The following is a 13,682-nucleotide window of genomic DNA, read 5'->3' as shown; positions in this document are numbered from 1 at the left end:
GCGTCACTTCAGTCGTGTCCGACTCTGTGAGACCCCATAGACGGCAGCCCACCAGGCTCCGCCGTCCCTGGGATTCTCCAGGCAAGAACACTGGAGTGGGTTGCCACACAGGTCCTAGGGAAGTTCAAGTGCTCCTTGGTACCTTTTTGTTGTTGTTCAGTCACTAAGTTGTATCCAACTCTTTGTGACCCCATGGACTGTGGCACACCAGGCTCCTCTGTCCATGGGGTTTTCCAGGCAGTACTGTAGTGGGTTACCATTTCCTTCTCCAGAGGATCTTCTCAGACCAGGGATCAAACCCGTGTCTTCTGTATTGACAGGCAGATTCTTTACCACTGAACTACCAGGGAAGGTTGGTACCTTACTGACTAGTTAGTTGGAGAGAAACTTGCAAAGCATCATGAGCACCTCGGGAGGATTCACAGGAGATCCTGCGTTGGTGGAGATGCCAAGGATTGGGAAGAACATGTGCAATAATATAGAAATGAAAATCTAGGAAATAAAGAGATTTGGGAATGGTGGATATAAGGCTGAAGTGTTAGAGGCACTTGGTGGGAAGACCTAGTTGGAGTTTTTCCAGCCTCAGTTTACTTACTTGGTGGAGGGGTAATTACAGACAGTACTATGTTGAGAATCAAGTTTAAAGGTTTGTCTGGTTCTTAGGAGATTCCCATGAGAGAGGGCAAGGCAAAGCTAGTCTTTACAAACCAGGACATGGGAAGGTCGCTTCTGGGGCGAGGGGCAGGCTGGCAGAGTGATGGTGCTAAGTAATAAGTCTCCAGCAAGGGCAAGGCCTGGGCAACTCATCTGAGGAGTACTCAGCTCAGTGAGAGGATGGAAGGGAGGTGTGAGAGAACAGACCTTACCCTGTGCATCCCATCCCACTCCCTATGCCCCAACTCCAACTGGTGCTGGGGACAGCAGGGGAGACTGAGTCAAATATGAAGTCAAAGGTTTTACAGTGGACACATGGACAGGACTGAGTCTTACTATCTGAAGGAAACTGAAAAGTTAATCTGGCAGATGTCAGAGGGACCTGTGACCCAAATGGCCCAGTGTAGAAATTACTGGAAAATTAATGCAATAAAAGAACTGACTTGAGACAAGCTAGCCAAAAGTCAATTCTGGGTTTATTAACAAGACTGGCAACCTGTTTTGCAGAGCCAGGATTCAGTGATTCAGTATCTCTGAAAAACCACTTTCCATAATGACCTAATTGAATTTTAATGCAACTTAGTGATAAGAAAACATTACACAAATACGTGAAATATCTACCCAATTTCCTCACCCCCCACCCCCCGCCGCCAATCAGGGATTGGGTGGCACTGAAGGGCACAGAAAATTTTACCTTGATGTTTAAAAGAAGGTAAAACATTCACGTAAGACAAAGTTCTCCTTTAATGAAGTCAGAAGAGTTTCATATGCCATAACTGTTGGAGACATCCAGGAGAGCTAGGTCTCTTATTTCCTCCAGAAGTGTATACAGGCTTCTTCCCTTTGTTTGGCAGTATTTTTTATAATCTTCAGTGATGTTTACTTCGACTTCTTGAGCAAGTTGAGCCTCCTCCACAGATCTAGTTACTTCTTTCACTAAATCACTCTTTAGCAAGAGGGAACTCTGCTGAAAAAGTTCTGTATCTGGTGTCATGTGTGGTTTACTGCTTATTATTTCAAGCCGTATTGTATCAGAATGGCAACGTGAGGTCTGTACAGATATTCTCACCTATCATAGAGGAGAAAATGCATATTACTAAGTCACATTCTTTGCTTGTTGCATGGAAAGCAATGCTTAATGTAAATACAGACTTACTGTTACATGGTCAAACAAATGGAACGTAACAGATTCCCCTCCTGTCGTGGTAGAGGTGATTTTGTTTTGAAAGCGTTGAAGGGATCCTGGTTTCCATTCAGAATGGCCATCTGGGCCACATGAGATCACCAAACCATCTTTATTTCTTAAATAAGCAGCACCTTTAATCCCAAACCTGAATTATTGTTAGAGTAAAAATTCAGAGATGTATATTCTTTAGTATGCAGATCTTGTATACTTATCTAGAACGCTAGTTTTTCTTACAGCTTCAAAACAACAACAACAAAAATCTTCCAAAAACAAACAAACCCAGCAGAAAACGAACTTTACATCTGATTTACCTCCAAATATCTACTTCACTGAGCAGATGAAAACAAAATGTTTTGCTAAAGAAAAAATAAAACTATCTGATGACTTACACAGAAGTGAGTGAAAGTGTTAGTCGCTCAGTTGTGTCCAACTTTTTGTGACCCCATGGACTGTAGCCTGCCAGGCTCCTCTGTTCATGGAATTTTCCAGGCAAGAATACTGGAGTGGTTTGCCATTCCCTTCTCTAGGGGATCTTCTTGACTCAGGAATTGAACCCAGGTCTCCTGCATTGCAGGCAGATTCTTTACCATCTGAGCTACCAGGGATCTCTTTTTTTATACTTATATAATGAATTATATAAAGCATTAAAGCGTCTGCCTGCTGTGCAGGAGACTGGGGTTTGATCCTTGGGTCGGGAAGATCCCCTGGAGAAGGAAATGGCAACCCACTCCAGTATTCTTGCCTGGAGAATCCCATGGACGGAGGAGCCTGGTGGGCTACGTCCACGGGGTCGCAAAGAGTTGGACATGATTGAGCGACTTCACTTTCACTTTCTTTCAATGAATTATATATTACATTATGTACATATGGTAACTTCAAAACAGTTGCTAAAGTAAGTGCTTTAAAGAATGATATCTAATGTACCATTTCTATAAAGTGAAAGTCATTCAGTTTTGTCCAACTCTGTGACCCCATGGACTATACAGTCCATGGAATTCTCCAGGCCAGAATACTGGAGTGGGTAGCCTTTCCCTTCTCCAAAGGATCTTCCCAACCCAGGGATGGAACCTACCATTTCTATACTGTGTCTATACTTTAAGGTTAACTATGACTTCATAACAACTTTTGTGTTAGAAATAACATACCTTGGTATAAACACAAGCACACCATTTGTCCTAATTGAATAAATGACCCCATCAGATATGCAACGCTCCTCAGTTTCTGGGTCTTTGTCTTTAAAATACATGCATTGGAAGAGCTCAGTAGACTGCTTCTGAGAATGTTGTGCTGCCTGTAAGAAGAAACACAACCCCCAAACATGATGATGGATTCTTGACACCCCAGAAGAAACATGTGATTCATAGTCCCAAAGAAACAATGTCTTTTTTAAAAGGCTAGGTTCTAGAAAACTATTAATACATGTGATTCATAGTCCCAAAGAAACAATGTCTTTTTTAAAAGGCTAGGTTCTAGAAAACTATATTAATTAAATCAATTTTGTAAGACCCTTTATCAAGCCCTCAAAAATGTCTTAGAAAATTAATTCTTAAACTACTTGTTTGTTATTTAAAAGCTGTTTATAGTTCACTCAAGAAGAGGAAAAGTACCCAGGTCTATGTCTTACCTGATTTTTCAAGTCTGTCCTAGCAAATCCTGCTGATGGAAGTGCAAATTAGAACTATATTCTGGAGGGCAATTTAGTAATAGGTATGAAAGTTTTAATTATGCCTGATTTATGTTGATGTATGGCAGATTTATTTATCTGATTTATTTCACTATAAATTATAAAGCAATTATCTTCCAATTAAAAACAAAAGCTGAAAGTTTTGTGTATCCCTCTTGATTCAGTAATTCATTATTGTCAGGAATTTATCCAGGCAAAATGTGAGAAGTCTATAAAAAATGTATACACAAGGATGGTTGTAAACTAGATTTCGAGGAACACTGCTGCCTATCCAAACTTTCTGAAAGGATGGAAACATTCTGTATCTGTGTCGTCCCATAGGTAGCCACTAGCCACACATGTCTATTAAGCATGTGGAATGTGGCTAGTGCAACTGTGGAGCTGAAGTTTTAATTGAAACCAACATGAGTAGTGGCTATAAGATTGTATAGTATCAAACTAGTGTTCCAACTGGATACAGATAATATTAAACATTTAGGTAGTTTCCAATCTGATGTATCACCAAATGGTCTAGTTCTATCTAAGTTGTATAACATGGTCAATAGAAACAATTTGAAATAAAATACAAGGTAGTTTCTAAAATAATGATGTAACTATATTGATATGGTGTGCTATCAATAACAAGTGAAAAAAGGCCTACTTCAAACAGCAGGTATGATTGGATATTTTTATAAATAAAAAGCATTGTCTAGAATTGTTATTATCTTTGGGTAGTAAGATGATAGACAATCTTTCACATTTCTACACTTTGGGGGAAAAAATCTGACTGGTTGAATCTCATAAATCAGCATTAAGTATTTTAGAACATTTGTAAATGTATTGAGAGCTACTCAACAAACTTTATGATTTTTCATCTTTCTTATTGATTGGAATAATTCTAGAGTTTAATTTGCTGGAATAGATGGTACTGCATTCCACTACACAACAAAGCTGATATTCTGTTAGCAAAGGAGAGATGGATAAGAGAATTAAAAACCCCCCCTTACTCGGTTTCTGTTGTTGATATGTCTGCATAACTCCTCAAGATCTTTGTTGCTGAATAAATTTTCCTCAATTTCCATTTTCTTATCTTTTGAAATGGCTGCCATTAGTAATCGATGTACTATAATATCTGAGTATCTTCTTATTGGAGAGGTAAAGTGAGTATATTTATCTAATGCAAGACCTTAAAAAATAAACCAAAAAATCAAAATCAACAACAACAACAAAAACTTTTTTAAACATTTTGCTCAAGGCTTTGGCCATAACAGAAGAAAACTGTAATCATTCACCATAATGATGGAACTCTTCCTCAGCACATGATCCGGTGGAAAAATACAGAGCGTTAGACATGGCCTGTGCAGCCATTGATCGAAGTAACTTGTTGACGATGGGATCGTGGGGGTCATTTGCATTATCCAGAGAATCAGCCAGTGCTTTATTGGACCTGACAAAAAAATGGAAAAATTCTTCTTTGGTCCCCAGCAATAATTTACAAGTCAACACTCGAGGGGAACCCTTTATTCACCAACTGAATATGCTCATCTGCCCACAGTTAAATTTATTTGGGGCACACTTCAGAGAAGCAACTTTTTTCAACTACAGAAATCTAACTTGCTTTTGAGATTTAAACAAAGAAAATTTCAGAATTCAAATAACATTGTTTTCTGTTTTTGCCACACTGCACGGCTTACAGGATCTTAGTTCCCCAACCAGAAATGGAACCCGGGCCACCGCACTGAAAGCGCCAAGTCCTAACCACCAGATCACCAGGGAATTCCCTCCAGTACTTTTCTCAAGTAGTGAAGAATAATGTGCTGAACCTATGAGGTGAAGGTCACGCTCAGCACATAGTGGGTGGCCAGGTACCTTTTGAACAAAATTCCTAATGCCCTTAACCTTAAACATCCTGTATAGGTCAATAAATGAACTTTTTCTTTTTTTAAATCAAGAATTATTGAGCCAAGGACTCCCCTGGTGGCCCAGTGGTTAAAACTACATGCCTCAATTCCTGGTTGGGGAACTAAAATCCCCCAAGTCATGCCGGGCAGCCAAAAAGAAAAAAGGAAGCCTCTTTACCTACATTATAGTAAATGAAGAAAAGGCAAGAAGTTTTCCCTTTTTGGTCAAAGATCTGGCTGTCACATTTTAATATCCACTGTAAAATACACAAGTGTACAGTAACCCCTTCCATCTTCCTGCCCCTTCAAAAGAGAAATTACCGTGTATCTATGAAGAAGCCCTTTGCTTTAGCACATTCTCGGAGTTCGGAGAAAAACTCCTGGTGCGGAGGAGGGTGTCGGCGCAGCAAGGCTTGGTGGGGGAAGCTCTCCCAGATCTTCTTGGCTACCCAGTGGTTGGCCAGGATCATGCATTCAGCCACGGTCTCGTGGACTTCCAGGGGTTGCCTCGGGATGAGGTCGTGAATGTTCTTTTTCTCATCGAGCTGGATGCGAACCTCCACCCCTTCCAGCTCCAGGGCACCGCAGCAGTCCCGCCTGGCTCGGATGTGGCGGGCTATGTCTGTCAGCTTCCTGATCGCCCACACTAACTCCTCCAGCTTGGCCTGTCGGCTCCTCTCCTCCAGGTCCTTGAATTCCGGAATATCCTTCACAACGCTGAAGTTTCCGTCCAGCAAGTCTTGGGCTGCTTCATAAAATAGTTTGTATGCCGATCGAATAATGGTTCTGCCATACCACACTTTCTTAATCTCATAGGAGGTCTTATCTAATTCCCACATGACGCTTACAGCATACCTGCAAAACCAGTCACATGCATCATTGTTAATTCTACCATTTTTTGAAATGAACAGAACTAGAGCCTAAATGTAACGAAAGAAATGACGCGGCTATGGGTTTCTGATGCTTCAATCCAACACTCTGCTGCTAACATGAAAGATATTTAAAATTAAAATGAGGTTAGGCAAGGTTCTAGGAGAAGGCAATGGCACCCCACTCCAGTACTCTTGCCTGGAAAATCCTATGGATGGAGGAGCCTGGTAGGCTGCAGTCCATGGGGTCGCTAGGAGTCGGACATGACTGAGGGACTTCACTTTCACTTTTCAATTTCATGCACTGGAGAAGGAACTGGCAACCCACTCCAGTGTTCTTGCCTGGAGAATCCCAGCGACGGTGGAGCCTGGTGGGCTGCTGTCTATGTGGTCGCACAGAGTCGGACACGACTGAAGCGACTTAGCAGCAGCAGCAGCAGCAGCAGGCAAGGTTCTATGGACCTCTGAGCAAATCTGAAATGAGTTCACAGGTACTGTTGCAAGCTCAACTTGACGGTTCTCCATGCTCCTGAGAACAGCACAGCACTGATAGTTAAGTCTACTGGGTTCTCCAGCAAAGGGGAGTCAAGCCTTTTGAATGCTACTAGGTAACACTGAACTAGGATATCAGTCTTGATGGCAGGTTCATGAGCAAAAAGTTCACTTAGTAAAGAACAACTTTACTACCATCACTCTTAACATCTGCAACTGACATAAAAAACAGAGCTAATTTCTTAACATGGGAAGAGCTCTTACATACCAATTACTAATAGATCAAGAAAGCAAAAGAAAAAGGGGAAAGAAACACAAGAGTTCACAGAACAGGATACACAAATGACTGTTAGGCATACAAAAAAAAATGACTTTACTCATAGAAGGAAAAATGCAAACCAAAACCACTTTTGTAAGATACCATGTTCATTTATCAAATTGGCAAAGAGAAAAAAACACAATATATTGTGTTGGCAAGGTTGTGGGGAAACTAGTACTCTCATATATTGACAGAGAATGTAACTGGTATAACCTCTATGGAAGGAGATTTGCTTTTTAAACACAAATGCATATACCCTTTGACACAGAAATTCCACTTCTAGGACTTTATCTTCCAGAGATACTGTACTTTTAAAAATGTGAAATGAGCTATATTCCAAGTAATTCATTACAGTTTTGTTTATAATAGCAAAAGCTTGGAAGCAACCCAAATTTCCCTAGATAGAGAACTGTTATTAACATGGAGTGATCTCCAAGATACATTGTTAAGTTAAAAAAGAAGCAAGGTCTGAAGAGTATATGTGGTCACCATTTGTATGACAAAGAAAGACCACATGTCCAAACATGCGCATTAGTGTGTGACATAACAGAAAACTCATGTTGGTCTTTGTCCCTACCTCCTGACACAGGACTCCTGACACCCTTGTAACTTCCTGGGGGACAGGCATGTCTTGTTCTAACGAGGTGGGCTCCTGGATGAGGCTGGTCACTAGAAAGACCAAGTCATGATTAGAAGCTGTCAATCCTGCCCCTCATTCTCTCGAGGAGAAGGGCTGAAAATGGAGTTACTAATTGAGCCTGCCAATGTGATGAAGCTTCCATAAAATCCCCAGTGAGTGAGGTTTGGAGAGCTTCTGGGTTGGTGAACACACGGTGGTGCTGGGAGAGTGACACCCCGGGCCTAGAAGCTCTGTGTTCCTTCCACATACCTTGCCCTACACGACTCTTTCATCTGGATGTTCATCTGTATCCTTTATTATACACTTTTATACAGTGAACATAAGTAAATTGTTTTCCTGAGTTCTGAGAGCCGCTCTAACAATTAATTGAACCTGAGGAGGAGGTCTGGGTATCTCTGATTTATAGCCAGTTGGTCAGAAGTACAGGTAACAATGTGGACTTTCAACTGGCATCTAAAGTGCAAGGAATGGGTAGTGGAAGCCTGTAATCCAGTGGTCCCCAATCTTCTGGCACCAGGGACCCATTTCGTGGAAGACAGTTTTTCCACAGGCCAGGGGTGGTCTGGGGATGGTCTCGGGATGAGCCAAGAGCAGTAGGGTTCGTGCTACGAGAATCTAATGCCACCACTGGTCTAACGGGAGGTGGCGCTCAGGTGGGAACGCGAGTCATGAGGAGCGGCTGTAAATACAGATGAAGTCTCACTCACTTGCCTGCTCACGGCTCACCTAACGTGCGACGGTCTGGTTCCTAACTGGTACCACTCCATGGCCTGGGGGTTGCAGACCCCTGCTCTAATCTACAGCAGGTCAGTCAGAAGCACGGTGACAATCTGGGCCTGTGACAGTGTCTGAAGTTGGGGAGAGGGGGACAGTTGTGTGAGACTGAGCCCTTACCCTGTGGAACCTGATGCCATCTCTGGGGAAGATAGCATCAGAACTGAATTAAATTGTAGGACACCCAGCTGGTGTTGCAGAGAATAGCTTGGGGTGGAGAAAGACCTCCACATGTCGAGTGGTGAGCAGTGTCAGATGGAACGTGCTCTCTGTAAAGACAAAGCAGACTTATTGGAAAGAAAGACACAACAGGGAAGAACTGGGTGTTTCCCCATATAGGAAGGTGGAAAACAGAGTGTTTTTTGTTACAGCATTTTATCTAGAAAAAAACATAAGAGATTGGTAACTGATGGGAAGTGGCAGGTGGGAGCCTTTCACTAAACATCTTTTGGAAGGTGAATTTTCAGCTTCACGGACAGATACAAACTTTAATTACAACAAATAAACACAAAACTCCCTAAGTTCATGGTCCTTGTGAAAAATAGCCTCAACCAGGGAACATATATGTACAAAGTGACACACATTTGTTCTAAGACTTTGACTTTAAAAAGTCAACAAGAGGAAGAAGCAGCCTCCCAGCTAGGCAGAAGGAAAGGAGACAAAAAGAAAAGACGGGTGGAAGGGAAGGGAAGGTGAGAGAAATAAAGCTGCCCCCAAACAGAGGACTGAGGCGGGGGAAGCAGGGGCAGGAAGGGCGGTGGGAAAGTAGCTTAGAAAGAGGAAGAGGCCAGGAGCAAGAGCCGCCAGGCACCACAGAAGGACCAAGACAAGTTCTGACGGTGAGAATAATGAACAGACTCACCTATCAACGCCTCCCAGGAGGGAGCACACGTCAGCGCTGAGGATGGCGGGCAGCATGTCATAGTGACGGTCCGCTAGGTAATACGTGGTGGCCCTGTGAACGACACAGGCAGGTCCGTGACCTTCAGCAACAAGAGGCAGACCTGCTGGCGGCACAGGCTGCGGTGGAAACGGCCGAGAGCTCAGCACGAGCTCCCCACGGCTGCTGCTTTTTCATAGAGTGCAGCAGACTGGGCGGCAAAGCTATTCCTGTGTTCCCACTTTTTCAAGTGAGACCGCTTTGGGCTGAATATTCTTCCACTGATATAAAAGGGACAGAAAGAGTGGTACAAATCGTAGCTGTGTAAGAAAAATTAAAGTGTAATGATCCAGTATTTATAGAAAATAGGATATTACTACATGAAAAATTTAACCCATTTCACTGTAGGGTACAGCATGTGAAAAGATTTTGTTAAAAAAGGAAAGGCAGGGGCTTCCCTGGTGGCCAGTGGTTAAGAATCACTGGTCAATGCATGGGACTCAGGTTCAATCCTCGATCTGGGAAGATCCTACATGCCATGGGGCAACTAAGCCCTTGCAACCTCCCTCAAGAGAGGCCACTGCAACAAGAAGCCTGCACATTGCAACTAGGGAGTAGCTCTCACTCATTCCAACTAGAGAAAGCCCACAGCAGCCAAAAAAATAAATAATGGAAAGGTAAATTGATCGAGATACTACTTTTCTAAAGGAAAAAGGGAAGTGGACTTCAAAAATTTTTTTTCCCCCTGGAAGGATCTTCAGGCTTGTTCCTAATTGTGAAATCTTTGGTTTTAAAAATCTGAACCTAGCATGGGCTTCCCAGGTGGTGCTAGTGGTAAAGAACCCACCTGCCAATGCAGGAGATGTAAGTAAGAGACTTGGGTTTGATCCCTGGGCCAGGAAGATCCCCTGGAGGAGGAAATGGCAACCCACTCCAGTATTCTTGCCTGGAGAATCCCATGGACAGAGGAGCCTGGTGCGCTACGGTCCATAGGGTCGCAAAAAGTCAGACACGACTGAAGTGACTTAGCACAGTTGTAGAACACGTTATAGTCACACACACACAATCCTAGTGCTGATTTCTGAAAGCATTACCTTGTCCTAGCTTCAATGTCAATATAAGAGTGTGGTGCTACAAAGTGCGTCACATCTGCAATGTGGACTCCAAGCTCCAGGTTGCCGTTATCCAAGGCTCTGACCGAGAGGGTGTCGTCCACATCTTCACAGCCACTGGGGTCGATGCTGAACACCAGGTGGGTTTTCCTCAGGTCTTTACGTTCTCGTTCCTCTTGGGAACTTACCTTCCAGGGATTTTCCGGTGTGTTGACTGGCATCTCACACATCTGTACAAGTAGAGACCCAAGATTCAGCAATTCATGCACCAGAAGTTTCCATAAAAACTCTCTAACATTCTCCATGTGACCGCATAGAAACCCCATTCATTACTCATCGTGTGCGTGTGCTAAGTCGCTCAGTCGTGTCCGACTCTTTGCGACCCCATGGACTGTAGCCTACCAGGCTCCTCTTCCCATGGGATTCTCCAGGCGAGAATACTGGAGTGGGTTGCCATTTCCTTCTCCAGGGGATCTTCCTGACCCAAGAATTGAAACCGAGTCTCATGTCTCCTGCACTGGCAGGCGGATTCTTTACCACTAGTGCCACCTGGGAAGCCCCTCATTACTCACTACCTTCTACCTATTTGTTTCTTTTGAGCAATAATTATTTATTAGGTGCCTGACACGTGTCAGGAGCCGTGTGAGGCTCTGGGAAGTCGGGACTCAACAGGAAAGACACAATCTGTATGCCCTTGAAGACTCTACAGTCTGACAGGAACGTTCCGGAGCATTTACAGTCTCTTTAGTTGTGAGGGTTGAAGTAAGAATGAATGGGTGGCTTATAAATAGTACAATATCTACCCCATTTTCAAATGATCCATTTGTTTAAATGTAGTTGAGCTTTTAATTCAAGCCAAGCCCTGAAAAAATCAACATGTCCCAGATATTAAAAGCATATTCCCTTTTTAAAGCAGGATCAATCTTGGGCATTTTTTCTGCATTATTACCTATTCAAGCCATCAATTTGCAGTTAAGTAGGCTAAAAGGGAAGAATTCTAGTCCTATGAAGTCTAATTCATGCTTTATTTTGTTCCAACTTTTTCACTAAGCTGTCAAAACAAGTCAACAAATGATTTTGAGATACTAATGTTAAACATAAAATTTTAATAATGTAAGATATTCTAAAGTATTTTTACTATTATAGTTACTATTCTGTCAAAAATTATAATGAAAATAAGAACACCCATATGCTCTTGATGACAATGCAAACTGGCCCAATTTTTCTGGAGGACATGCTGCCAATTCACAGCAAAAGCTATTCAAATTTTTTATGCCCTTTGACTTGGTAATCTCAGTTTAAGTATTACATTCCAAAGAAAATGATCAAAAGATAAAAAAAAGTGATGCTTATGAAACATTTGAAGTAGCATCTTTTATAATACTGAAACATTAAAAAGCCCAAATGCTCAACAACTGAGGAAAGCTTAAGCAAACTAGAGTACATCAATATAGAGTAATTTGCCATCATTATTAAAAATAAGTAGGCTATGTCAACACATAGAAATAATTTTAAGTGAAAGAAGCAAAAAATAGCCTGTGTGCACTATGAATATAGCTATGCAAGAATAATAAACAAGATGTATGAGGATTTTAACAGATCATAACGTGACACAAATAGCTGATGCTTTATGTTCACACAATTTTTGTTTTCCGTAAAGGTCACAAAAATGGTTTCATAATGAGCATGATTTTTTTGACCCATGGGTCAGAGATGTATACCCAAGAAGCTGCTTCCTACAGTTTTCTGCAGGCCTCTGGTTGAATGATCAAGACAGGGAGCAGAACCCAGTGGGTCTATAACAACTAGGTACCCATGTAATCACGGGGGATGGATGCACACTTACATCAGGAAGATACTGACATACCATTTGTTAGCACAGTTGGAAAATGTAAAAATTTGAGAGCCACGATGCTGTAACAAACTAACTACACTTGAAGCTGACTTCAATCTAGTTCAAACACAGAGTTAAAGAGGAGTGACCTTTTTCCATTAGCTATGGTTTAGATAGCAGTTTGTTACACAGTACAAAAATTTTTCTTTCTTACTGACAGAACAACAACAAAGGCAAACAAACAAAAAAGTAGAAAATGTCTTTTATCAGACCAAAGGACTGGGGAAGTCTGACCTGAGCTTCTGAGAAGGGGACCACTGAAATGCTGTTTTCCACCAGGATGGTGGCAATTTCCCCTTCCAGATCTCTGATTCTTCCTAGAACACGCACGAAATGTCCATTTGGGTACATGGATGTCGACTCCCAGGAGTCGATGCGCACGACCACCCTGAAGTCCTGCACAGAGGGGGAAACACGAACCCGGTGTCAGGAGCTAAGTGGGTCAGTTAACGAACAAGGGATAAACAGCATTGAGCTCCATAGAGAGGGGCCAATTTATTAATACAAATAACCATCTTCCTTTTTTTCCTTTCTTGGGTTCTTCCTGTTTTACTAAATCGCCAGATGGTAGGTAAATGCTTAACCCAGTGCTTTGAAGGGAGGCATTACCTCTCCGCACCAAGTAAGTGGGCTGGAGATGGAAGCTTGAGAAAGAGGGCCAACTGTGACACATTCTAGTTAACACACGCAGCCCAAGGGAAAAACCCAACTGTGTACAGTCCAGATTAAGTTTCAGAACAAAACATTTCAACTTTTGTGTGTTTTGGAGTTACTTTCTAATTTCTTAAGACATCTTTTGGTGGGAAGAAGGTTATCAGCGTGAACTGAACCTCACTGCCCCATGTTCCAGCACACCACAGATACGAAAAGCAGCTATTGCACCTGGCCTCTGAGAGCCTGAGTGAGGCTTCAGGATGGAAAGGTACACGATGAGCAGGTTACAGGCTGGGGACATCCTGCTTCAGCATCTCACTTACAAACTACAGAACACGGGCAAATCAGACAGGGTGATGCCTATACCCTTTGCCACAATAAAGGTTAATTTCTAACGTTTTTGTTTATGTCTTCTCTCCAGGGCTCTGTTCCTTTATGGATAATCGATTCTGTGAAGTACCGCTATATCATCCCCACAGGGCAGAGCAATCGTATTTCTATATCACTTGCTGGAAGAAAGCTTGTTAGCGCTGGCAAAGTGTATCTACTGGAAGTTTCTGTGTTGGACAGCTGGATAATGAATGTGCTCTCCAGCTGTCGTGCACAGCTCTTTCTAGGACGGTTTCTCTCTGGCCTTCATTCAT

At 42.4% G+C, this 13,682-nt stretch overlaps 1 protein-coding gene across 1 annotated transcript in view; it reads right to left on the bottom strand.

Annotated features, from left to right (window-relative positions):
* Positions 1 to 1,108: 1,108 nt before the first annotated feature.
* The window catches only part of DIS3L (DIS3 like exosome 3'-5' exoribonuclease), a 32,744-nt gene continuing 20,170 nt past the window's right edge, over positions 1,109 to 13,682 (bottom strand). Inside the window, exons 9-17 of the mRNA XM_020876833.2 lie at positions 12,619 to 12,780; positions 10,473 to 10,720; positions 9,361 to 9,453; positions 5,726 to 6,259; positions 4,796 to 4,950; positions 4,511 to 4,689; positions 2,986 to 3,131; positions 1,811 to 1,985; positions 1,109 to 1,723 (exon numbers count right to left, since the gene is read on the bottom strand). Coding sequence (XP_020732492.2) covers positions 1,418 to 1,723; positions 1,811 to 1,985; positions 2,986 to 3,131; positions 4,511 to 4,689; positions 4,796 to 4,950; positions 5,726 to 6,259; positions 9,361 to 9,453; positions 10,473 to 10,720; positions 12,619 to 12,780 — 1,998 coding nt within the window. The 3' untranslated portion in view covers positions 1,109 to 1,417. The remainder of the gene's footprint in view (positions 1,724 to 1,810; positions 1,986 to 2,985; positions 3,132 to 4,510; positions 4,690 to 4,795; positions 4,951 to 5,725; positions 6,260 to 9,360; positions 9,454 to 10,472; positions 10,721 to 12,618; positions 12,781 to 13,682) is intronic.

The sequence above is a fragment of the Odocoileus virginianus genome, chromosome 6 (genome assembly GCF_023699985.2).
Source record: "Odocoileus virginianus isolate 20LAN1187 ecotype Illinois chromosome 6, Ovbor_1.2, whole genome shotgun sequence".
Lineage (NCBI taxonomy): Eukaryota > Metazoa > Chordata > Mammalia > Artiodactyla > Cervidae > Odocoileus > Odocoileus virginianus.
This window is presented reverse-complemented; position numbering and strand designations above follow the sequence as displayed.